Source organism: Triticum urartu, chromosome 7 (genome assembly GCF_003073215.2).
Source record: "Triticum urartu cultivar G1812 chromosome 7, Tu2.1, whole genome shotgun sequence".
Taxonomy (NCBI): Eukaryota; Viridiplantae; Streptophyta; class Magnoliopsida; order Poales; family Poaceae; genus Triticum; species Triticum urartu.
This window is the reverse complement of record NC_053028.1, coordinates 469,116,719-469,143,304: the sequence shown is the minus strand read 5'-3', so window position 1 is coordinate 469,143,304 and position 26,586 is coordinate 469,116,719. Positions and strand designations below refer to the sequence as shown.

Sequence of the window (26,586 nt, the reverse complement as noted above, 5' to 3'; positions counted from 1 at the left end):
AACAGAGAAACGCCTTAAGCAAGATGACATGATGTAGAGGGATAAATTCATGCAATATGGTAAAAAACATCTTGTTATCCTTGATGGCAACAATACAATACGTGCCTTGCTGCCCCTACTGTCATTGGGAAAGGACACTGCAAGATTGAACCCAAAGCTAAGCACTTCTCCATTGCAAGAAATATCAATCTAGTAGGCCAAACCAAACTGATAATTCGAAGAGACTTGCAAAGATAACCAACCATACATAAAAGAATTCAGATAAGATTCAAATATTGTTCATAGATAAACTTGATCATAAACCCACAATTCATCGATCTCAACAAACACACCACAAAAGAAGATTACATCGAATAGATCTCCATGAGAGAGGGGGAGAACATTGTATTGAGATCCAAAAAGAGAGAAGAAGCCATCTAGCTAATAACTATGGACCCGAAGGTCTGAAGTAAACTACTCACACATCATCGGAGAGGCTATGGTGTTGATGTAGAAGCCCTCCGTGATCGATGCCCCTCCGGCGGAGCTCCGGAACAGGCCCCAAGATGGGATCTCGTGGATACAGAAAGTTATGGCGGTGGAATTAGGGTTTTGGCTCCGTATTTGATCGTTTTGGGGTACGTAGGTATGTATAGGAGGAAGGAGTACGTAGGTGGAGCAACAGGGGGGCCCACGAGGGTGGAGGGCGCGCCTGGGGGTAGGCGCGCCCCCTACCTCGTGGCTTCCCTGTTGGTTGCTTGACGTAGGGTCCAAGTCTCCTGGATCTTGTTCGTTCCAAAAATCACGTTCCCGAAGGTTTCATTCCGTTTGGACTCCGTTTGATATTCTTTTTCTACGAAACTCTGAAATAGGCAAGAAAACAGCAATTCTGGGCTGGGCCTCCGGTTAATAGGTTAGTCCCAAAAATAATATAAAAGTGAATAATAAAGCCCAATAATGTCCAAAACAGAAGATAATATAGCATGGAGCAATCAAAAATTATAGATACGTTGGAGATGTATCAAGGCCTCACACACGACAATGAATGCCGAGATGTTGAGGAAAGAGTTCTGGGCTAGATCACGGAAGTCTAGACCATAATAGAACATCAGCCCGCGGACGAAAGGGTGGAGTGGAAACCCTAGCCCGCGGATGAAATGAGGGATGAATATCACCCTCTCGTTGGGCTTCGGTGTAGGGACGACTTGCCCCTTGGTTGGAAGACGGTGGGCGATTTCCTTCGCCAGATACCCGGCCGCCTGAAGCTCAGTAATGTCCTTCTCCTTGATGGAGGAGGCCATCCACTTGCCTTGACCTCCGGATCCAGACATGGTTGAGTGCTTGATCGAGTGGGGAAAGATGAGAAATTGGGCGCCGAAGCTCAAGAATTGAAGGGCAGAGGAAGAGAGAAGGCGTGGGTGAAGAGAGGGAGTCCTTATCTCCTTATAAAGGCAGTAAATATTAAGCGCCTCCCCACTCGCCTTAAAACTTGCCTATTCCCAAGGGCCGTGTAAACGGCACAGTTATATTACCCACGCCCGTATTGATGAGAATCCCGCAATAAGGGCACACGGTCTCTGCTTTGACAAGATGTGCCAATGGAAACCGCATCTCGAAACACGGAATGGCACACAAAAACGGTTCGATATGATGACCGAACAGACATGATGTTATCTTGCAAAAATTTGTCAGCAGATAGGACTCGTGAAATATTATACTCCCTACAGCTGTGTGTGTGGTACTTGTGTTGCAGACTCGGACACATTCGTTTCATCCGAAGACTATCTTTGAGTATTCGGAAAGGGGAACCCGCCTTGCAATGTCGAAGACAATTTGCGCGTCGGACACCTCGTCATTGAATCTTGGTTCAGGGGCTACTAAGGGAGTCCTGGACTAAGGGGTCCTTGGGTGTCCGGCCTGTTGGACATGGGCCGGACTAATGGGCTGAGAAGATACAAGACCGAAGACTCTCTCCCGTGTCTGGATGGGACTCTCCTTGACGTGGAAGGCAAGCCTGGCAATCAAATATGAAGATTCCTTTCTCTCTAACCGACCTTGTACAACCCTAGTCCCCTCCGGTGTCTATATAAACCAGAGGGCTTAGTCCGAATCGGAAGATAGATAATCATAGTCAGACATGCTAGACTTTTAGGGTTTAGCCATTACGATCTCGTGGTAGATCAACTCTTGTAATACTCATATTCATCAAGATCAATCAAGCAGGAAGTAGGGTATTACCTCCATAGAGAGGGCCCGAACCTGGGTAAACATTGTGTCCCCCATCTCCTGTTACCATCGATCCTAGACGCACAGTTCGGGACCCCCTACCCGAGATCCACCGATTTTGACACCGACACCCCCCTCGGGTCACCCCTAGGTGCAACCAGTGCCCGTTGTGTTCCTTTTGTCCCATAAAAAATCTCCGTAAAGTTTCATGGCATTTGGACTCCGTTTGATATTGATTTTCTGCGATGTAAAAAAATGGAAAAAACAGCAACTGGCACTATGTTAATAGGTTAGTACCAAAAAATGACTATAAAATGATTATAAAACATCCAAGATTGATAATAAAACATCATGGAACAATAAAAAAATATAGATACGTTGGAGACGTATCAGCAGCTGAGTTTTCAATTCAACCACACCTGGAGATTAATTATCTGCAGCAAAGTGATCAGTAGCACAATAATATTATAGTTTTGATAATAGTGGTAGCAGCAATAGTAACGGTAACCATGATAGAACTAATTTTGTAGCAAGTGAAACAGTAACAACAATAGTAGTAACTTAGCAAGATCAATATGTAGGAAATTCGTACGCATTGGATCGGTAGATTTGTCGGATGATATTCATCATATAACTGTCATAACCTAGGGTGATACAAAACTAGCTCTAGTTCATAAATATATCAAGTATTTCATTTTTCTTAAGTGGGTGATCAGGCAAAGCATTAAGCAATTGGAGAAGCCTCTCCCGAAGCTTGTGGGAGACTCTCTTCTTCAATTTGCAGAAAGTTAAATATTTCCTGTAAGGCAGCTTGTTTCCTATGAGCAAGAAAGTATTTTTCAGAGAAGTAATAAATCATATCCTGGGGACGACCACAGAACCAGGAGCAAGAATATTGTACCATATCTTAGCATCACCCTTTAATGAGAATGGAAATAATTTGAGAATATAATAGTAGCGAATTTTATCCTCATGAGCAAAAAGGGTGGCTATATCATTTAACTTGGTAAGGTGTGCCACAACAGTTTCAGTTTCATAGCCATGGAAAGAATCAGATTCAACCAAAGTAATTAACTCTGGGTCAACAGAGAATTCATAATCCTTATCATCAACAAAGATAGGTGAAGTAGCAAACTTAGGATCACATTTCATTCTAGCATTCAAAGATTTCTCTTTCAGTTTGCATAATAATTTCTTAAGATCATCCCTATCATTGCAAGCAAGAAAATCTCTAGTTGTCTCCTCATCCATAACATAACCTTCGGGTATCTTAGGCATTTCATATATAGGAGGGCTAGATCTAATATGTATTTCAAGATTTTCAGTTTCAAGTACTTCATCAGTTTCAATAATTTCATCAGTTTCAACATGCTCCATATCTTTAGCTCTAGCAATTTGTTCATCAAGAAATTCACCTAGTGGAATATTATCATCAAGCAAGGTACTAGCATCATCATGAGTAGCATTCATAGAAGTATGATAATCAATAACTTGCGACATATCGGGATTAATAGCATGTGGCGGTGTTGCAAGTCTACTCAAAATAGAAGGTGAATCAAGTGCAGAGCTACATGGTAGTTCCTTACCTCCCCTCATCTTAGAGGGAAATGTTTTAGACTTGGTATCTTTCAGATTCTTCATAATGATAAATAGATAATAATCCCAAGTGACTCAACAATATAGCTATGTTTCCCGGCAACAGCGCCAGAAAAAGGTCTTGATAACCCACAAGTATAGGGGATCACAACAGTTTTCGAGGGTAGAGTATTCAACCCGAATTTATAGATTCGACCAAGGGGAGCCAAAGAATATTTGCAGGTATTAGCAGCTGAGTTGTCAACTCAACCACACCTGGAGATTAATTATCTGTAGCAAAGTGATCAGTAGCACACTAATATGATAGTTTTGATAATAGTGGTAGCATCAATAGTAACGGTAACAGTGATAGCAGTGATTTTGTAGCAAGTGAAACAGTAATAGCAGTAGTGGTAACTTAGCAAGATCAACATGTAGGAAATTCGTAGGCATTGGATCGGTACATTCGTTGGATGATATTCATCATATAACAGCCATAACCTAGGGCGATACAAAACTAGCTCCAGTTCATAAATATAATGTAGGCATGCATTCCATAAATAGTCATACGTGCTTATGGAAAGAACTTGCATGGCATCTTTTGTCCTACCCTGCAACGGTGTCCATATGGAAACTAAGGGATATTAATGCCTCCTTTAAATAGAGAACCGGAACAAAGCACTAACACATAGTGAATACATGAACTCCTCAAACTACATTCATCACCGGAAAGTATCCCGACTATTGTCACTCCTGGGTTTACGGATCATAACACGTAGTAGGTGAATATGACTTGCAAGATTGGATCTAGAACATAGATATAATGGTGACAACATAAACGGTTCAGATATGAAATCATGGCACCTGGGCCCAGAGTGACAAGCATTAAGCATGGCAAAGTCATAACAACATCAATCTAATAACATAATGGATACTAGGGATCAAGCCCTAACAAAACTAACTCGATTACATGATGAATCTCATCCAACTCCTCACCGACCAACGGGCCTAAGAAGGAATTACTCACTCTTGATCATCATGGAATTGGCGATGGAGAAGGGTCGGTGATGACGAAGATCGAAGATCACCCTCTCCGGAGCCCTGAACGGACTCCAGATCTAGCCTCCCGATAAGAACAGGAGGTGGCGGCGGCTCCATATCGTGAAACACGAGAATTCTTGCTCCCTGATTTTTTTTTCTCCAAATATAGGTATTTATGGAGTCGGGATCAGGGTCTGCGGGGCTACCAGGTGGGCACAACCCACCTGGGCGCGCCTGGAGGGGGCGCCCTCGTGGGTTGTGCTCACCCAAGGCCCCCCCTCTGGTGGTTCTTGGCTCTAGTATTTTTTTATTTTTTCTGAAATAATTCTCCAAAAAATTTCGTTCCAATCCGAGAACTTTTATTTCTGCAGAAAAAACAACACCATGGTAGTTCTGCTGAAAACAACGTTAGTCCGGGTTAGTTTCATTCAAATAATGCAAATTAGAGTTCAAAATAAGAGGAAAAGCGTTAGAAAAAGTAGATACGACGGAGACTTATCAACTCCCTCAAGCTTAAACCTTTGCTTGTCCTTAAGCAATTCAGTTGACAAATTGAAAGTGAAAAAGAAAAACTTTTACGAACTCTTTTGCTCTTTTTTACATAAATATGCTTAAGTAGCAACGAGGTTTTCACCAAAGATCGTGACTAACCATGTCAACAATAACTCTTAAAAATTATATTAACTCATATCAATGGCATAATCAACTAGTGAGAAATAATAAGAGATCTCAAATGCCAACACTTTGTCAAAACAATCATGATATAATATGACAATAGTGGTATCTCGCTAGCCATTTCTGAGACCGCAAAACATAAATGCAGAGCACCTCCAAAGTTCAAGCAACGACTAAACATTGTAATTCATGGTAGAAAAGATCCATTCATGATGCACCCAACATTAACTATACACAATGCATGAGGATGACAATAGTTCTCTCAGATCCGGCGCTTATTTGAGAAGGTGATGACTCAACAGAAAAGTAAATAGATAGTCCATTCGCAGAGGGGAGCAGAGATTTGCAGTGGTGCCAGAGCTCAAAATTTTAAAATAGAGATAAATGAAATTTTGGGAAATGCACCCTTCATGTTTACTTCACGACAAAAAGTTATCAATATCTTCCATGCTACACATATTAGCGGCGGTTCCCAAGCGATAAAAGTAAAGGTTTACCCCCTCCACCAACAAACACACCCCACGGCTAGCTGAATCCACGGGTACCGTCCATACCAACATCAGTCCTGGGGGAGTTTTGTTTAAGTATTGGCAATTTTTATTTCAGGACTGGGCATCCCTATTACTGCCCCTCTCATGCAAGGACGAGTGCATAAACACTGATCATGAGAATAACGCGCTTAGCATGGAAGATACCAACTACCCCCTATTGTTCTATGAACAATCCAGGCACACAAAACAGATGTTTATTTGAATTTTTTAGAGGTGGCACATGCAAATTTACTTAGAACGCCAGGGTAATAGCACATATAGGTAGACATGGTGGACTCATCTAGAATAACTTGGGTTTCAGGATTTGGATGCACAAGCAGTATTCCCGCTTAGTACAGGCGAAGGCTAGCAAATAGGTTGAGAAGCGGCTAGCTAGAGAGTGAAAACGGTCATGAACATGCATTATGAATAATGAACATTGGATACTAGCATGAGTAGGATATGGACACCATGAACATAAATATCATAGATGCTATGTTGGTTTTGATTCAACTACATGCGTAAACATGTGCCAGGTCAAGCAACTTAAAACATTCAGAGGAGGATACCATATCATCATACCACGTCACAATCATTTTAACATAGTGTTGACATCCAAGATAAATCATTATCCACTCCTAGATACTTAAGTATGGCATGAGAAACTATAATCTCTAATTGTCATTGCAAGCATGTATGATCATAATAAGCTGAATCATGGATACTAGGTTAAACATATTTACAAAAATAGAACAAGCTGAGTTCATACCCGTTTCTCTCTGCCACAACCAGTTCATCAAATATCGTCATTATTGCCTTTCACTTGCACGACCGAATGATATGAAAATAATAATAGTGCAAGAGTGCCGTGGACTAAGCTAGAATCTGCAAACATTTTATTCAAAAGGAGAAGACAAGGTAATATGGTCTCTTTATTAGATCAACAATAACACATATGAGAGCCACTCAACATTTTCATCGTGGTCTTCTCCTTGGTACGACTCAATAAAAAGAAAAGAAATTCAGAGAAACACATTGAAATATTTTTGGAGTTTTTAGTTTTTCTAGAAGAAAGAGAAATTAAAGAAAGAAAAATAAAAATGAGAAAAACTATTTACATAGGAAAGCTCCCAACAAGCAAGAAGAAGAATCGAGAAATCTTTTTGGGTTTCCTTTTAATACTACAGCTAACTAAACTAGAAAGAAAAACCAAAAAAGAAACAAGAAACACACATTTTTCGGGTTTTCTCAAAGTTTTTCAAACACACAAGAAGAAAGCGAGAAAATAAATCTAGCATCGATGATACAATGAAAAAGTGTGAACACCGACAACTGGACTAAAATGTGTGAGCATGAATATAATTCGGTGGAAACACGTACTCCCCCAAGATTAGGCTTTTGGCCTAGCTTGGTAATCACCACCCATAGTAGCCATCGGGTTCCCATGTCGAAGTGCTACGGTGGCGGCACTTGAGCATCCCACTCCTAGGGCTCCTCCTCTGCCACCGCCTAGGCGTTCCGGTAGGTAATGATGTCCTCAGGCATGATCCTGTATCCGCCCATGGCAATAGAATCAAACAAAGCAGGTGTAGGCAACAAAATAATATCACGGGTATCCACACTGAAAACCAGGTTGTAAGGAATATTATTAATAGAATCATTAATATCAGTAAACTGATGATCTTTCATCGCCTGGTGATCCAAATAAACCTTGGGTAAACGATAATCATGTTGGCGAATTTAAATGTTAAAGTGACTCGCTAAATGAGTAGCATAATTACCACCATGCATTTTGCCCTTGGCTCTGTTAAGGTGCAGACGGCGTGCAATAATGGCCCCTAGGCTATAGGTGTTATCGCTGTATAGTGTAGGGCATAAGATGGCGAAGTCAGGAGCACAAAGTGCACCGACTTTCTCTCTAGCAATTAAACACTTAGAAACGAGTAGAGCAAAAATAATGCACAACAGGAAACTGCAAACTAGTAGCAGTGACACTCGACACGCCTCTCTCATCTCCCACTGACAGAGTGCGATAAAAGTCCTCAAACTCTGCAGGCCTATGCTCTCTTATTTCCCCGTCAGAAGGGATCAAACATACATTGCAAAAATCAATGAGTGGCATCTGACGGGTTTCAGCATATAAATTAAACCACACCTTAGAGGAGTTATTCCTACTCAGAAAATGGAAGTTTTGCACAAAGGAATTTGTAAGTAGATGGTATTGTTCATACTCAGCTGTGATGAAGTCGGTAAGCCCAACATTAGCAGCAAATTCTGCGAACTCTTGACAAATCTCGGCCCCATCCATGAAGGGGTTATGCGGCCATTCGCACGGCCGCACCTCCGCCCTTCTCGAGCATGGAGGTCATTGTCCGATGATTCCCCAATGACTCCCTTAGAGCTTTTCTTGGAGGCAAACTTCCTGAAGAAACTCATCTTATTCCTATAAATAAAATTCTGAAAATTTTAGTCCACAAAATTGTTGTCAACAAAACTTCACAAGATTGATAGCAACTACTCATGGAGATGCATAGAGGCCATATCGAGCATTCAAACTACTTAGAACTCTAATAATTCAACGTGCAAGCTCATCTACAGCAGCACCAAGAGTAGGTAATTATTCAAAATATAATTCACTAAAGCAAAAACTAATTGGAGCAATGGAGGAGTCGCATACCAAGTAGCAATCGCCCAAAATAGTTTGAAACGGAGCTTCGAGCAAAGAGATCGAAATTCGCGGGTTTGAAAGAAAGAACACATGGGAGAGAACAATTGTGATTTTTTTCTAGAGGTAGGAGATGACATGGGCTGAAGAGATAAGCGAGGGGCCCCACGTGAGGACCACAACCCACCAAGGCGCACCTGGGGCTGCTAGTGCGCCCAGGTGGGTTGTGCCCACCTGGTGCACCCCCCTCTGATGTTATTTGTACTAAAAATTCAGAAATACTCAGAAAAATAGTATTAAATTTTCAGGGCATTCTGAGCACTTTTATTTTTGGGTCATTTTTTATTGCATGAAGAATCCAAAAAAAGGATAAACATGGCATTTTATTTTATTTAACTAAGAAAAACAGAAAACAAAAGGTAATGACGGAAGGTAGTGCCTACTAAATTCATCAACTTCATACCTCTCAAAAATGATCCATTAATAAGGTCGATCAAGTCTTATTAACAACCACCTTCGATTAGCATGAAACCAAAGAACTTTCATAAAACACTAAGTAACCTCAACGGGGATATGCATGTCCCCAACAATAAGTATATCATATTTCTTTTTGGCAGTAGGTAGAGGTAGTTAAAAACTTCCAATAGTGATTGTCGGAGATTTTTCAATAACATTAATACCATTCACTTGGAATTGTTTCTTCGGAAAGTGCATTGTATGCTCATTACCATTGATATGAAAAGTGACATTGTTTTTATTGCAATCAATAACAACCCCTACAGTATTCAAAAAGGGTCTACCAAGGATAATCGACATGTTGTCATCCTCGGGCATCTCAAGTATAACAAAGTCTGTTAATATAGTAACATTTGCAACAACAACGGGCACATCCTCACAAATACCGATAGGCATTGTAGTTGATTTATCAACCATTTGCAAAGATATTTCAGTAGGTGTGTGTTTATTCAAGTTAAGTCTTTTATATAAATAGAAAGGCATAACACTAAAACCACCTCCTAAATCACACAAAACAGTTTTAACATAGTTTCTTTTGATGGAGCAAGGTATAGTTGGTATCCCCAGATCTCCAAGTTTTTAGGCACTCCATCCTTAAAAGAATAATTTGCAAGCATGGTGGAGATTTCAGCTTCCAGTATTTTTCTCTTATAATTGATGATGTCTTTCATGTATTTTGCATAAGGAACCATCTTTAAAATATCAGTCAAGTGAGTGCGCAAAAAGACTAGCTTAAGCATTTCGGCACAACGTTCAAATTCTTCATCATCTTTCTTTTTAGTTGGTTTTGGTGGAAAAGGCATGGGTTTCTGAACCCATGATTCTCTTTCTTTACTATGTTTTCTAGCAACAAAGTCTCTTTCATAATATCTTTTGTTTTTAGGTTGTGGGTTATCAAGATCAACAATAGGTTCTATCTCAACATTATTATTTGGTTCTTTATCGTTATTTGGTTGAGTGTCTTCATGAACATCATCATTATCTTTTTCATTATCACTAGATGAATGTTGATTACCAGACTGAGTTTTGGCATATGAGATAGAGACATCATTATTATCTCCAGGAGGTTTTTCTATTTTAGGTTCACTGGAGGTATGCAAAGTCCTATCATTTTTCTTTTCTTTTTAGAAGGACTAGGTGCATCAGTGTTAATTCTTTGAGAGTCTTGTTCAATTCTTTTAGGGTGACCCTTAGGATAAAGTGGTTCCTGACTCATTCTACCTCCTCTAGTTACTACTCTAATAGCATGATCATTGATATTGTTGTTCATTTCATCAAGCAATTCTCTTTGAGATTTAGCAACTTGTTCTAACTGAGTGTGAACCATAAAAGCATGTTTTCCTACGCCTCTAACATCATTAGAGATTCTAAATAACAAACCACTCAAGCGAGCAATCATATCAGAGTTGTATTTCAATTGTTTCCTAACATTTTCATTGAAGTGATCTTGCTATCTAATATAATTATCAAACTCATAAAGGCACCGACTAGGATGCATATTATAAGGGTTATCCTTTTCATAAAATTTCATTAAAGAGTTTACCTCTACCACCTTGGGTGGTGGTGTATCAAGTCCATGTATTTCTTCAATAGAAGGTAAATTTTTAACATCCTCTGCTTTAATACCTTTTTTCTTTCATACTTTTCTTTGCCTCTTGCATATCTTCAGGACTGAGATATAAGATACCCCACTTCTTCGGAGTGGGTTTAAGCGATGGTTCAGGAAGAGTCCAATCATCATAATTCTTCAATATGATATTCACTAAGTCCTCAGCTTGTTCAACAATTCGTTCCCTGAAAACACAACCAGCACAATATCTAGGAAGTCCCTATAAGTATCGGTTAGTCCATTATAGAATATATCAAGTATTTCATTTTTCTTAAGTGGGTGATCAGGCAAAGCATTAAGCTATTGGAGAAGACTCTCCCGAAGCTTGTGGGAGACTCTCTTCTTCAATTTGCACAAAGTTAAATATTTCCTGTAAGGCAGCTTGTTTCTTATGAGCAGGAAAGTATTTTTCAGAGAAGTAATAAATCATATCCTGGGAAGTACCACAGAACCAAGAGCAAGAGTATTGTATCATATATTAGCATCACCCTTTAATGAGAATGGAAATAATTTGAGAATATAATAGTAGCGAATTTTATCCTCATGAGCAAAATGGGTGGCTATATCATTTAATTTGGTAAGGTGTGCCACAACAGTTTCAGTTTCATAGCCATGGAAATGATCGGATTCAAGCAAAGTAATTAACTCTGGGTCGACAGAGAATTCATAATCCTTATCATCAACAAAGATAGGTGAAGTAGCAAACTTAGGATCACATTTCATTCTAGCATTCAAAGATTTCTCTTTAAGTTTGCATACTAATTTCTTAAGATCATCCCTATCATTGGAAGCAAGAAAATCTCTAGTTGTCTCCTCATCTATAACATAACCTTCAGGTATCTTAGGCATTTAATATCTAGGAGGGCTAGATCTAATATGTATTTCAAGATTTTCAGTTTCAAGTACTTCATCAGTTTCAATAATTTCATCAGTTTCAGCATGCTCCATATCTTTAACTCTAGCAATTTGTTCATCAAGAAATTCACCTAGTGGCATATTATCATCAAGCAAGGTACTAGCATCATCATGAGTAGCATTCATAGAAGTAACATAATCAATAACTTGCAACATATCGGGATTAATAGCATGTGGTGGTGTTGCAAGTCTACTCAAAATAGAAGGTGAATCAAGTGCAAAGATACATGACAGTTCCTTACCTCCCTCGTCTTAGAGGGAAAAATCTTAGACTTGGTATCTTTCAGATTCTTCATAATGATAAATAGATAATAATCCCAAGTGACTCAACAAATATAGCTATGTTCCCCGACAACGGCGCCAGAAAAAGGTCTTGATAACCCACAAATATAGGAGATCGCAACAGTTTTTGAGGGTAGAGTATTGAACCCAAATTTATAGATTCGACCCAAGAAGAGCCAAAGAATATTTGCAAGTATTAGCAGCTGAGTTGTCAATTCAACCACACCTGAAGATTAATTGTTTGCAGCAAAGTGATCCATTTTCCTCCCTGAAAGATATACTTGTTCAAGCATTCTTAAAAAAATTATAGACACACATCAATGTTTGATACACAACCTTAAAAAAATTCACTCCTAATTCAACTTACATAAAAAAGAAAAAGAAAGACAAAATTGAATGTGAATAGTGTCAAATTACTATTTTTTGCGAGGCAGTACTATTCACCTAACTTTCGAATTTGTCTTTTTTGAATCTATAAATGTACATCGAGTTTTAAGCTGATTTTTTCCAGAGCTGTAGATATACCTCACATGAATGTTGTGAAACAATTTTAGATTTTTTGTAAAATGTCTAAATATAATTTTTTGGGCTTGAATGCGTGCAAGTCTTCTCCGCATAGACCTGGCCATGGGCAGCCCGGCCCGGACGGCCTGACCCGACCCGACCCGAAAATCCTGGGTCGGGCTGAGCCCGAACATGCCATTGGACGGGGCTCGGGCCTGAAAATCAAGCCTGACGGGCAGATCGGTCCAGGCTCAGAACTGTGAAAAATGGATTTTTAGCCATGGTCGGGCCGGGCCGAACGGGCCGTGTCGGGCTTTTCCGGGCTCGGATCCGATTTAGTAGGCCCGGTGGTCGGGCCGGGCCGGGCTTGGGCCTGGGTTTTCAGCACCGGGCTTCTTTTGGCCCGGCCTGAGATATGCTAGGCCCAAACTCGGTAAGTCCTGCCCCGACTCTCTGTCCAGCTCCCGCTCTTATCCCCTCTCCGCCATCCCGCCACCCCCGCCCACCGGCCCGCGGCGCCGGCTGTGCTTGCTGGCCGCACCGCGCCCGAGCCCGAAGCCGCCACCGCTGCAACTAGTCCACGCCGCCACCGCTCGACGGCTGAATCGAGGCTCCAGCTCTAGGTCAGGGGACGCCGCCCCCCACCACTCCAGTCCGAGGTTTCCGGGGGACGCGCCGACGTCGCCCGATTTCAGGGCTTGGCGACGCCGCCATTGGCCGAGTCCAAGACTCCAGAGGTAGCCGCCGTTGTGCGTTGTCGGTCCCCATTTTTCTCATGCCTCCACCTATGAACTATGATGCTTTTGCTGTCCTGTACAGCTCTGTGGATATGGATATCCTGTCTGTTCACTTCCTCGATTACTAGTCGCCGAAGTATGACTGTATAAGGTTATTTTGCTAATTTGGTACTGAAATATTGATGCATCGATGCCTTCGTGCTTGCTGGCTACTTGGCTGTACGTGAGCCATATTTCTGTGCTTGTATGCTGGACGCAGGCATAGGCGCGTAGTTTTGTTTGTCAAACTGTCACTTGCTGCTACTGTTGGTTGGTGCTTGTTATTTTGGCAGTATGGTGTATTCTTTTGTACATATGTGCCATATTATTCGTTGAGATGCAAATACTGATTACTCTGCGATGTCTTTCTACATGTTTCTATCTATTGACTGCAGTATTTAGATTTATTGCTAAATACTCCCTCCATCCCATAATATAAGAGCGTTTTTTACACTAATATAATTCGTGTAAAAAACGCTCTTAATTAGTGTAAAAAACGCTCTTATATTATGGGTATATTAGTGTAAAAAACGCTCTTATATTATGGGATGGAGGGAGTATATATTATTTTATGGCTTAAAAACCAGACATTGAACCGGTGAAAACCTGAACCAAAGGCCTAACCGGTTTGATCACCGGTCAGGTTTTTAAAACTACGCCCAAACTTCTCCTCTGCCCGCTTCGAGGTGACAGAAGCGGTGGGCGGCAGGGACGGAGTGGACGGCGTTGGCGCAACCAAACTGGAGGAGACCTCCAGCCTCAAAGACCTGCCATGGAGCCGGGTTGAAACCCTAGCCTCCAAGCGCAAGGGCGATGACTCGACGCCTCCAAGCCAGGGAACCTTGTTCGGCCCCGTCTCCGGATGCCTCCGCCGGTGCCAGCGAAGGCGAAGTCAATGTCCGGCTTCGTCCACCCCCCATCTCCGGTGGGTCTCCGATCTGGGATTGCATTTACTCGTAGTGCATGAGTATGAAGTCCAGAATTGTTGTCCGAAGTTGGTTTGATGATGTACATCAGTACATGGTCAGCAGGTTGTTCAGGATAGCGATGCTGCATTTCCACAGTAGCTCAACCATAGTATTTATTTTTATGGTTTGATCATTGCTAGTATTTGTTTCTAGTAGTGTCTTTAGACTCTAAAAACTATTATGTCATTAATGTATGTTGAAACACTTAATTGCTGACATGCGTTGAATGCATGCTAATTATCCTCTTGAGGAGAGTTTGCTTTGCTGATATTGATCTCACGCATCTGTATCAATCTGATTGTTTGTATGTGCTCCTCGGATTGTAAGAATTTAGAAACCTTCATTCCATTATCTTGGTAGTCAAAAATCATTTACGTGATCACCATACCAAGTTGTCACACCCAATTTTTTGTTTTCTATTGTCCTAAGTAGCCCTGCACTTCCAAAATGCTTGGCTTCTGAATGTATTACTCATTTGGCCCCTTAATGAATTTAACAGATCCATTTGCTCATTTGGCTTTTTTGAATGAACTGTGTTGCTTTATAGAAGCCTCTCATGCTTGTTTAAGTTGAGACAATATTTTCATGCTGGGAATTTTACCTTTTTATTTATATGTGGTAAGTGATCACTTCCATTTCCAGATTCCCCACTTCAGGCCTACTGAATACAAAAGAGCAAGGTTGTCTAGGAACCACAGGGCTGTGAACCGTCCCTGTGGTGGAGTGCTCTCTGAAACTGCAGCGAGAGGAAGGTAAGTAAACCTATTGTTTATACAACATGGATTAATTGACCATGCCTAGAGATATGACTTATGAGAGAAAGGTAAGCAAACCTAGAGTTATGAGTTATCTAAGAGGAATATCACTTGTTATTGCTTCCTGCAAATAGAATTAGCTTCTTCTTCATACTTTAGTTATCAAATCTGAACTGGAGTGTGCTCTCTCTCTCTCTCTCTCTCACTCATAGTATCTATGATCTATCTACAACGCCTCATACTTTATCAAATCTGAACTGGAAGATATCATGTTGCAGTTTGTGTATCTAAAAGTCTAGCTAAATCCGCACTTCCTCTCCATTTTGCAGTCAGAAGGAGGGCATGTCCGCGAGGGTGCCGTAGCTTACATCAGTTTGCGTGTGCTTTACGGCGGAAAGGCTGCATATTTATTGGCTGCATTTTTTTCATCTCCAAACTCCAAATTCTAATGCTCTCAGCGTCTAAGCCTATTCTCGCCCCGACTTCCCTTACTGCCATGGCGATTCGGCTACCGCCACATGCACCAACCCATTATGCCCTGCCTCACCGGCGGACACCGCCATTCCGCTCCATCGCGCGAGCGGCTCCTTCTCCTTCCACCACCTCAACGGCAGTCTCGTTGCCGCCATCTCCCAAGAAGGTCTAGTCTCCACTTGTTACCTTTCTCTCTGACAGCGTCAAGAACCTGACTTTCTGTTTTTTACTGTGAAGGTTCTTGTGCCCATTGCCATGGGCACGGAAGAAATGGAGGCAGTCATCCTAGCCGGTGTCCTCAGGCGAGCGGGCGCTGACGTAACACTGGCCTCTGTGGAGGACGGCCTCGAGGTTGAGGCTTCCTATGGGACGCGCATCATCGCAGACAAGTCCATTGCAGCATGTGCCAACCAGGAGTTCGACCTTGTGGCTCTCCCGGTAACCCACCTCTCTTATTATTATTATTATTATTATTATTATTATTATTATTATTATTATTATTATTATTATTATTTTCGTTATGTTTATAAAAGGAGCAAGAGCTTCTTATTTTCATTGCTGAAAAACGACAAAACAGGAGATAGACAGTTTTGTTGGCACCAACATCGCTGTGCTGGTATCCTGAAATTTTGGCCTGATGCAACACCATTTTTGCCACTACTAATTGGCCCCAGCCAGCCTAAAAAACTAGAATCTTAGAACTCCCAACATAACGAGCAGGACAGCCTCAACATCTTACAGCCAAGTCAACGCGGCGACTCTTTCTGACAACCCACCAAATTTTTATTACAAAAAAATCTGCTCCAGCTTTTCAAGCTTCAGTGAAACGTCACCAACAATTTCAGACATTACCAATGTGCAGCACTGTAGGTCTCTACCCCCCCCCCCCTCCTGGACTTTTATTAAAGACCACAGTTGTCGTGTGCGGTACCAGCCGATCTCCTCGCCATTGTTTATTTTGAAGAATTCGCTTCTGAAGAACAGCCCAATCCGACCATAGGTTAGCCATCATCAAAATAACTGTGGTTGGATCAGTGGGAGTAATACTATTGGAACTTGCACTGTTCGTACATTTCCATAAAGACCAAACTAAAGCCGAAATCTTAGAAGCAATAACCTGACGGTCCGTAAGAGGACATTATCCAACTACAAAGTTTTTTTTCTTCGAATACACAGGAGGGCTGTGCATCATACTATCATTATATTAAGAAGAAAAAGAAGGGGTAAGAACCCTTACAAGATAGCCACCCACCTACAGACCTTAGGTTACATATGCGCTTTTCTTAAAACAAACACCGACCTCGGCCAGCCACTAGGACCCTCCTGGCGCACTGGCCACGAGGTAAGAAATACCATGGACCCTGGCTAAACCCCAAAGAAACATTGTCTTCCTTAGCAAGCAAAAGCACTCCAGCTACCCGCAAAAAAAGAGCGCTCCAACTAAGTTGGGGAGAAAACCATAAAAAACGCAGTGGTTCCAGTGCTTCCAAATGATCCACGCCTCCAGGTTAACGAGGGAATTGAGTCCTTTTTGAGCCTCAACATCAACAGCCTTACTTTACCTTGTCCACCAGTCATCAAAAGAAGGTGTCCTCCAGCTGCTGGGTAAGGACCTGCGGACCAACCGATCAAAGCCAGCCGGACCAGAAATGTCTGGCAAAGACACATGTAAGCAGCAGGTGCTGGATGGTTTCATCCTCCTGACCACAAAGTTGGCAACTGGTGGCGTGGGGTAAACCCTGTCATGCAAGACGGTGATCAGTCCAACACTTGCTGCATTAGCCACATGAAAAAATGACATCTGCCAGGTGCCCATGTCCTCCAGATGCGAGCCCAAGGTCCAAAAAGGTTAGCTCCCTGGAAAAAACCTCTAGGACGACCTAGCCAAATACTGTCCAGAGGCCGTGATTTCCAGGTATGGGAGCCCTCGAATCCTGGTTGCAGCACAATGTCTGATAGAAGATCCCAAAGCTCGAAATATTCTCCAATAACAGTAACCGCCAAACCACCTTGAATGTCTTATACCCAAGTATGATCAGTCAAGGCCTCCATGACTGTTCTCTTGTTGGCCCTTCGCTTGGGCACCAAACCAAATATATGTGGAGCGAGGTCAGCAATTCATTGCCCATGAACCCATGTATCCGTCCAGAACAAAGTGTGTGCTCCCCCGACCTCAGAAACCACCACTATAGAAAAGAAGGCTTGCAGAGATTGAGCAACATGAGTGGGGAAGACGGGGTCTGTTTTTCTTGTAACCAGAGCCATATCCTGAGAGCACACCCCAGGTACTGAAGATTAAATATACCGAGACCCCCCTAGCTCAAGAGGGCGACATGGCTTAGTCCACGCGACCAAACGATGGCCGCTGTTATCATCCTCCCCCCCTCCACAGAAAACCTCGTCGTATCTTGCCGAATCCAACTATAAAGATCATCAAAGCTACTAGGATACATGTTAGTATGGAAAGAACAATTAAAAATATTCCAACAATAATTAGCTAGAGAATGGTAGAAAAGAAGGTGGTTAACCGACTCAGATCTACCACAATACATACAGTTATCAGTCCTTTTCTTGCCCCTATGCAACAGATAATCCTTACTGAGTTTGCTATTACGAGAAGCCAGACCAAGGAAAACCTTGATCCTAGGAGGAATTTTACTGAACCACATTCTTTTTAAGGCCAAGAAACCTGAGCAGCTTTAAGTGTAAGTTAAAGGGAACGAACTGTAAACTTGCCATTCTTCTCCAAAGTCCAATGCCATCTATGCTCCTCCTCCAACAAAACCTCCGTACTACATAACTGACTTAAAGAACTCCAAAGAACAATCTTCTTTTCCCAAAGGTTTCTCCTAAATGTGATACAACCAAAAACCCTGAGTGAAAACTCCAACTACTGTCCAATTCGTACTAAAGGCAAGATTGTGCAACCGAGCAAACTGAACCGCTAATGGCTTATCTCCTATTCAGTGATCTTCCCCAAACCGAACAGCTTATTGCATTAAGCAGCAGAAACTTATGGAGCATTTAGAGCAACTCCAACACAGCGACCCAAACGGACACGCAATGTGTCCGTCTTTTGTCCGTTTGGGCCGGCTAGGCGGACACCAATGTCCGGTCGTGTCCACCGACCCATACTTGCGCCCGACGCGCCGGGATGTATTTTAGATTTTGGACGGATTTTCGTATTAAAAATATATACATTGCCGCAAAAGTCCAGTCGTACATTAAATTAAAACTAAAGAACATAAGCTTCAACCAAGATCTAGTAGCCGTCGCCGTTGTCCTCGTCGGTGAGGTCGATGAAGATCGGAGGCGACCATGGATAAGGCCACGGTACTGCCGCCGGCGCATGCGGTGGCGCAGCGGGCGCCTCCTCCTCCTCCTGCTGCTGCTGCACCTGTTGCTCCTGCTCCGCCTCCTGCTGCTGCGGACCTCCAGGTCCACGTCCACCCACTTGGGTGTGCACGGGACTGTGGCCGTCCACGACCACGACTGCCCCAGCAGTGGCCTTGGCTCCTGCCCCGCCTCTTGCTCCGCCTCTGACTTGGGAGCGGGCGGGGGCATGGGCGGGGGCGCGGTGAGCCGGTGACCTGTACTCCGACGGATTCGGCCAGCGCTAGTGACAAGCCAGGCCACAAGGTGATTTCGTCGAGCTGGGAGTCCTCGAGGGCCTTCCTGTAGGCCTCGTCGGTCTCCTACTCCTGCTCGGCCGCCTCCTCCTTAACCGCCAACGATGACGGGGGACTAGGAGCACGCGCCCAAGCAGCGAAGAAAGACCGGTGACGCAGGTCCTGCTCATCGACGAACCAGGTGTCCAGAACGGCTAGTCGACAGCATACGCCGGGTCGTGACGGAGGTCGTCGGGGAGCTGAGGTCGGTGGCGGCTGCGGATCTCGGCCTTGCGTGCGCGGCCGGGCTTTGTAACGGCTGGCACTGGAACTCTCTCTGGGATCAGATGCCACATGCCAGCCGTTTGGTAGGTGGACGCCAGGCCATGGCATGCGGATGGCCCACTCCTAGTACCGTTGGAACTGCTCGACGGGCATGTAGACCCGTTCCCGCCCCTGGGGCGTCACAATGAACGTTGCCGCGCGGCGGCGCCGCCGCCCCGAGGAGGAGCCGGCCTCATGGTCGTGCTTCCCGGCCCTCCTAGGGATCCACTTTCATGGCATTTTGCGCCGGCAAGCCAGGCGGTGGTGGCTATGGTTTGACGGTCGAGCGGCTGGGGGGCAGAGTGAGGGAAAAAGGACCTGCTTCTGGCTGTTGGTTGGTTGGCACGTGAGCCCGGGGCGGATACCGAGTGGATGGGTGGCGTGTGCTGTCCGTGTGGATGCAAACCGGTCCAAATTTGGGGCGGATTTGCGTCTGCATGGACAGCAGACGAACAAGAATTGGATTTGCGTCCATGCGTTGGGCCGTGATTTCTGCCCATGCGGACCCAAACAGACAAGAACGGACGAAATGCGTCCTTCCATTGGAGTTGCCCTTATAGCCTCTCTTTGGGAGAGCATTCAAATATTTCTCAACACTTCTCTTTGATACTGCAATGTTTCTAAACTGTTTCATCATATTTTTCCCTTTTCGTGCTGACTGCAACATGTCATCTCTTCGTTGACACTCACTTGACCTGTGTTGTTTTATCTGTGTTACAAACTGGCAGTATCTAAAATCTAATCTTCGATTGTTGGGGCGATGTGTTCAGGGAGGAATGCCTGGTTCAGTGCGGTTGAGAGATAACGAGATCCTTCAGAGAATTATGGTTAGACAAGCTGAAGAGAAAAGATTGTATGGTGCTATATGTGCTGCACCAGCTGTTGTTCTCATGCCCTGGGGTCTTCACAAGGGAAGAAAGGTGGCCATTTTGCTACATAACTAGATTTAGTCGATCAAGATCTGGCCTTCTTTAGTTGACATTGAACCCTTATTCCTTTTTTGCAAGATCACCTGTCACCCGTCGTTCATAGGAGATCTTCCAACATTCCGAGCTGTCGAGTCAAATGTTCAGGTTTCAGGAGAGCTCACTACTAGTCGTGGTCCTGGGACAGCATTTCAGTTCGCTTTATCATTTGTCGAGCAGTTGTTTGGGCCTCATGCTGTTGAAGATGTGCACAGTACTTTGGTTTGTCAAAATAAACTTTGCACATCTTTGTTTTGTATCATGCCTTTTAGCCGACTAGATTATTTCTTGTAAATTTAGTTCATGTATTGTTAAACTTTTATGAGTAGTGTACTAGTGTACCTGCAATTCTGATTGTTGTTTTTATTCTAGGAAGTGTATTTTATCCTTTAGTTGCTTATGCTAGCAAAAACAATTTAAGGAAGAATTCTAGCAAGTTTCTAGATTATGTTTTTTTGCTATAACTTTATGAGGTACAACTTCTTTCTTGCATTGTAACACCTGCTGACCACTCTGCCGTTGTTGTAAATTGCCCATGGATATCATAGATTGATGCCGGTCTTGAAAGAAGTACAGAAGTCAACAGAGTTGAGTGGCCTTTTGATCACAAACCTCAGGTCAGTTCATGTTTGATTATAATTTGTGCTAAATTATTAGCTCAAATAATGTGTTTTTTTACATGTAGAACCATCATTAACGTAAAATTTATGTCACAATAAATAGGATAATATGCTTATGCAAGTCTGATTTTTTTATTTTTCTGACAAAGGGTAACATGGCTTGCTTGACAAATGGATGCCTAAAGCATTTCTCGTAAAAACAATGGGATTGCGCGACACCAGAGTGAATACTTGCACTTTCTTTTGATCGTTATATTCAGCGATGCTTGCCTAAAGGTGCATGCTTGATTTAAGAAAGCTCAGTTTGGTTGTGTATGCCCTAGCATTCTATATGAATTATTATCTACCTATTGATTTCCCTTCATACACTGTCACTGTACGTGAAAACGCCCCATGCCATATTTCTATGCGAAACACATTCATGCTAGTCCATGTGAAAAATAAAGTTCATCTATCTGTCTAGTCATTACTTTCGGCTATGAGCATTGATGGGGAAAACGTTAGGAAAGGTGCAATCAGAGTGCAAGTTGCGTGGCATTGATTCTCGGATGGTTTGACTTCTGAAACAGGTTCTCATTCCAATTGCAAATGGGTCTGAGGAGATGGAGATCATAATGTTGGTGGATATTTTAAGACGGGCAAATATAAATGTGGTGTTGGCATCAGTTGACGAGTCCACAAATATTGTCGGGTCTCAAAGAATGAAGATTGTTGCTGATAAATGCATATTGGATGCTTCTGATTCAAAATATGATCTAATCATTATTCCTGTAAGCTGTTTTGCATTTCACGTTTTTATTTCCTATTCATAATGTAAGCTAATTTAGAGTTTGTGCTAGTAAAATATTTGTTTGACCATCAATATATATTGCAAACATTGACAATATTTGTGACATAGATAGCTACTAGAATACGAAAAAGTCCAGCTCAAGAAAAAATGGAAAAGAAATAAATTTACATGTGCATCTTTCATAGTATATATATGAGAATGTTGAGATCAAGACAGTTTGTAAAGAAATAAACTTACATGTACATCTTTCATAGTTATGCTTGCGCGTTTCTATGACAAATATGTGTGCTCTGCAACATGAAGTTATATATATGTTCATCATTCTTGTCTCATTCTTCTTAATTATGTCTTAAGGTGTAGCAAGTGTCCAGCTACCTATAATTCAGGTGTTCATGTGTGTGCATTTGCATGTTGCACTGTCCTTTTGCTTGCTTGCTCTGCTAATATGTTTTGGTTGTTTTTGTCCAATATTCTTTTTCTGCAATGTTTTATTCCTTGATATTGTCCAGGGGGGACCTGCCGGAGCTGAGCGTCTTCACAGGTGTACAACTCTTAAGAAGCTACTCAAGGAACAGAGGCAAGCAAGCAGGATGTATGGTGGGATCTGTTACTCTCCATTGATATTGCAGAAGCAAGGTTTACTCCAGGTGATTTTTCGGACTAAAAACTCGTAGCATCTTATACTTCACTGAAATGGAAGTAAATTGATGTTGGAATTGTGTTACTCAGGATAAAACAGTGACTGCTCATCCTTCCATAGTCAATCAGCTCACTTGCCAGGTTATTGACCGATCAAAGGTCGTGATTGACGGAAATTTGATTACTGGGAAGGGACTCGGAACAGTCATGGACTTTTCCCTGGCCATTGTAAGAAAATTCTTTGGCCATGGGCGAGCGAAAGGTGTGGCAAATGGAATGGTTTTTGACTACCCCAAGAGCTGAAACACCTAGCATTTCTGCTACTACAGAGGCGCTGAATGTTTGGTTATGGTCTATGGATCTTGCTATAGCGATGCTCAAAATTTGAGGTGACTGTCTCTTGCGGAGATAGCATAATTTTATTCTGTTGCCGCCTTACTGGATAGCTGCAGACTGCAGTGAAATGTCCACTAAATATGTTCTGCACCGATGCGGCATCCTGGGCCTCAAGGACCGCACGCTCCATGTCCGATGGTGCGCAGGACCTCCCCAGCGGGCGGATCCAAGTATGGCAGCAGCGTCATGTGAGGCCTGCAAACATGACGAGTGGGCGCTGGACCCATCGCGGGATAGCATGCGACAACATATAGGAACTATGTGAACTTGACAGGTTTATTTCAAGTGAATTGCAGAAAACCACCGCATTGAAGCTTAGGGTTGCAAAAAAGACTCTTTTACATTTTTGTGCCAGAAAACACTGATTTCACGCATAATTATTTGCAGAAAACACCAAACCTTCTGTTGGGGCATTTTAAGCACTATTATGACAGGTGGGGCCTGATTTTGGGGATGTGGTGTCACGGCCACGAGCTCACGCCATCTAACGGCGTGGCGGTCGCTACTGCTCCACGTGTGGGTAAAAACAGGTTCGATCCAGCTCTCTCCTCACTCTCGCCTCTGCCCCGCCCTCTCCTCACTCTGTTCTTCCTCCCTGGCGCCGCCAGACCGCCGACCGTCGTTCTGTTGCTCCCCGGTGCCATGGTGTCGTGGAGCGACGAGACCAGTGAGGATTCAGTCCTGAACATCTCCTCCTGCGATGGCATCATCAAGGTCGGTTGGTTAGGTACCTAGAGCTAGGGTTAGGGTTAGTGAATTGGGGATTTTTTCACTGAGCTTGATCTGAACCTAGCCTTTCTTTGCTTGCTCCCGCAGCTTCCAGCTACGATGCACGATCCAAATTTCAATGGTACTGATGCAGATGTGAATGTCTTGTGTGAACACGGTGAGCCGGTCGAACGCTTTGTAGCATTTGAAGGGATGCACACGGTGAGGGGGTTTCTTGGATGTGCTAAGAAGGTATGATTCACGTCCTGTATAAAGGAAGCTGTTTGCTTAATGCTTTGTTTATCAAGCTCTTAAGATTTTTTAGCTTGGTCTTTGTTTAGCCTGTTATGACATGCCTTGTCATTAGTGGATTTTTTGAACTTGTTCTGACCACACATTGTTTATTTTGGTCAGTGCTTACTCCTTTGTTTATCAAGTTGTTAAGTTTGGTTAAGTGCTTTGTCTTTGTTTAATTTGCTTTAGCCACTATGTTGGAGTGTGTTCTCATTAGTGGATGGTAGTCATTGTTTATTATAGTCAGTGCTTAATGACTTGTTTATCAGTGGGCATTGTTAATTTGTCTGCTGTATGGTAAGGAACCTGTGAGTGCTTAGTGACTTGTTAATTTGTCTGTTTAACAGTGCACATATTAGATACATGAACCTGTTGGTTTGATGGTCTTAGACAATTATTTATTCTTTTATTGTTTATAATACAGGAAGGTATAAACTGTGGAGTAGTTCAATGGATTGATTTTGAATGGCCAGACTCAATGGAGAAGGCATTGGCCAAGCTATGGGATATGTATGGGGAGACTAAGTCAGCTAGGACCAATGACAATCTAGAGAGTTCCTTTGCAATTCACAACCTGACAGAAGAGAAGAAGAAACTACAGGAGAACTATGACAGTTTGTATGCTGATGTGAATGCTCTTTTGGATGCCCAGCAGGAGAGGGGTGTGGATTTAACCAATCAAAAGGAGCAGAAGCAACATCTTGAAGTGAAGATTGCTGAGCTTGAAACTGTAGTTGGCAACTTGAAGGCAGAGTTGTCAAAGAAAGAGGAGAAGAAGAAACTATAGGAGAACTATGACAGTTTGTACATTGATGTGAATTCTCTCTTGGATGCCCAGGAGCAGAGGGGTGTGGAGTTAAACAATCAGAAGGAGCAAAAGGAATATGTTGATGTGAAGATTGTTGAGCTTGAGACTGTAGTGGGGAACTTGAAGGCAGAGCTGTCAAAGACAGAGGAGGAGAAGAAGAAGATGCTGCTAAACTATGAAACTCTGAAGAACCTGACATGTGCTCAAGCCAATGTGATTAGGAACTTGAAGTTCAATCATTTGAAGGAGAAGGAGAGGCTCACAGAAGAGAGGCTTAAACCGCAGTATCACATTTCTGAGCTTCAAAAGTCTAAGGAAAAGATAAAGTTGAAGCTTCAGGGTATGAAGGCCATCTTAGATGAGTAGGGTGCCTTCTAGTATGATAATCATCTATCAGTTTCTAGATGATAATCTTCTATCCAGTACTTTAGTATGAACTTATGACCCAAGTACTTCAGTGATGAATTTGTGATCTATGGTGTTAGATCTAGCAGTGTTGTAATCTAGATGATAATCATCTATTAAGTACTTTAGTATCTATTTCTGAACCGTTGTCTATGTATTTTGTGAGATCAGGTGTTGGATCTAACCTTGATGAACCTTTATGAATGTGAGTGCACTTTGATTGTCATGTTCTAAGTTAGTAAATTCTGTCATCTAGATTCATGGATTAACCTTGAGGGTCATTTCATCGATATATGGACAAGTTAACCATAGTGTCATCTTGAGCCTCATCTTGTCGACATATCGATGATTTGACCCTAGGGGTCATCTTGAGCCTCATCTTGTCGATATTGTAAGTGCATCTAGTGCCACCCCTAATTGGTTTTGGAGTATTGACGACAAACCTAGTTGAGGGACTAATGTGTTTGTGAGAATTGCAGGATAACACAGGTAGAAGTCCCTCATTGATTCGGTTTTCCTACTAGAGATGACCCCTAAAAATGTATGAAGACATTGAAGTCAAATGTGGTATATGAAGATATTCACATTGAAGACTATGACAAGAGAAGACACCACATGAAGCCTATGGAGCTCGAAGACTTAGATCTTTCGTAGTTCTCTTTTTTCTGTGTTGAGTCATAGGAACCACCGTACTGTTAAGTGGGGTCCAAGAAAACCAGTCAGAATGACTGGAGTGATGCTTAAACAAAACCTATGTCTTCGAGTGAAGACTTTGAGAGCGAATCTTGTCCAGAGTCGGGCAAGTCAGCTTTGCTTGAAGCCCAAGTAAAGTTGCCGTGTGAGTTTGAAATCTGACCGTTGGAACACGTGTCAGTTCCTTAGTGACCCAGGGTCATTTCGGACAAATCGGGTCGGGTTGCCAAGTGGCTATAAATAGCCCACCCCCTACAACCATAAACGGTTGGCTGCTCAGATTCAGAGTATGACTTTTGTCGTTTGAGAGCAACCCACCTCGAAGCCTTTGAGAGAGAATTCCTTGCGAGGATAAAGCCCTAACCACCCAGAGCCAAAGAGAATTAGGCATCACTTAAGTCTTCTTGTCTGTGTGATCTGAAGACTTATTACACTTGAGGACTGTGCATCCTCCAGCCGGTTAGGCGTCGCGTTCTGGGCATCCAAGAGACATTGTGGATTGCCGGTGAACGAAGTCTGTGAAGGTTTGGGAGTCTACCTTGAAGACTTACCAGAGTGATTGGGCGAGGTCTGTGTGACCTTAGCTCAAGGGGAATACGGTGAGGACTGGGTGTCCTGAGCTGCGTGTTCAGGACTGGGTGTCCGGGACTGTGTGTCCTAAGGTTTAAATACCTAGCCGCCCTAACCAGACGTACAGTTGTCACAGCAACTAGAACTGGTCCAACAAATCATTGTCTTCAGCGAGTCACTGGTTTCATCTTCCCTTCCCTTTACTTACTGTTACTCCTTGTGAAGTCATTGTATGTTCGCACTATCTTTTGTCTTCACTGAGTGACCTACGTGTTC

General features: G+C 42.8%; 1 protein-coding gene across 4 annotated transcripts; it reads left to right on the top strand.

The window, feature by feature from the left end:
* The first annotated feature begins 12,977 nt into the window (after positions 1-12,977).
* LOC125525495 (protein DJ-1 homolog C-like) lies at positions 12,978-25,191 on the top strand. 4 transcript variants are annotated; one of them, XM_048690493.1, is made up of 14 exons: positions 12,978-13,254; positions 14,904-15,013; positions 15,346-15,656; positions 15,728-15,928; positions 20,193-20,342; positions 20,430-20,609; positions 20,936-21,004; positions 21,577-21,777; positions 22,307-22,444; positions 22,527-23,106; positions 23,220-23,362; positions 23,441-23,546; positions 23,649-23,792; positions 24,259-25,191. In XM_048690493.1, the coding sequence occupies exons 3-10, from the start codon at positions 15,465-15,467 to the stop codon at positions 22,737-22,739; spliced, it is 1,344 nt and encodes a 447-aa protein (XP_048546450.1). In that variant the 5' UTR covers positions 12,978-13,254; positions 14,904-15,013; positions 15,346-15,464; the 3' UTR covers positions 22,740-23,106; positions 23,220-23,362; positions 23,441-23,546; positions 23,649-23,792; positions 24,259-25,191. The 4 variants fall into 4 exon arrangements, with proteins under 4 accessions (XP_048546450.1, XP_048546451.1, XP_048546452.1 ...); XM_048690494.1 differs by adding an exon at positions 13,937-14,218 and having other exon boundaries at positions 22,527-23,362; XM_048690495.1 differs by having other exon boundaries at positions 22,527-23,362; positions 23,656-23,792.
* Positions 25,192-26,586: the final 1,395 nt, after the last annotated feature.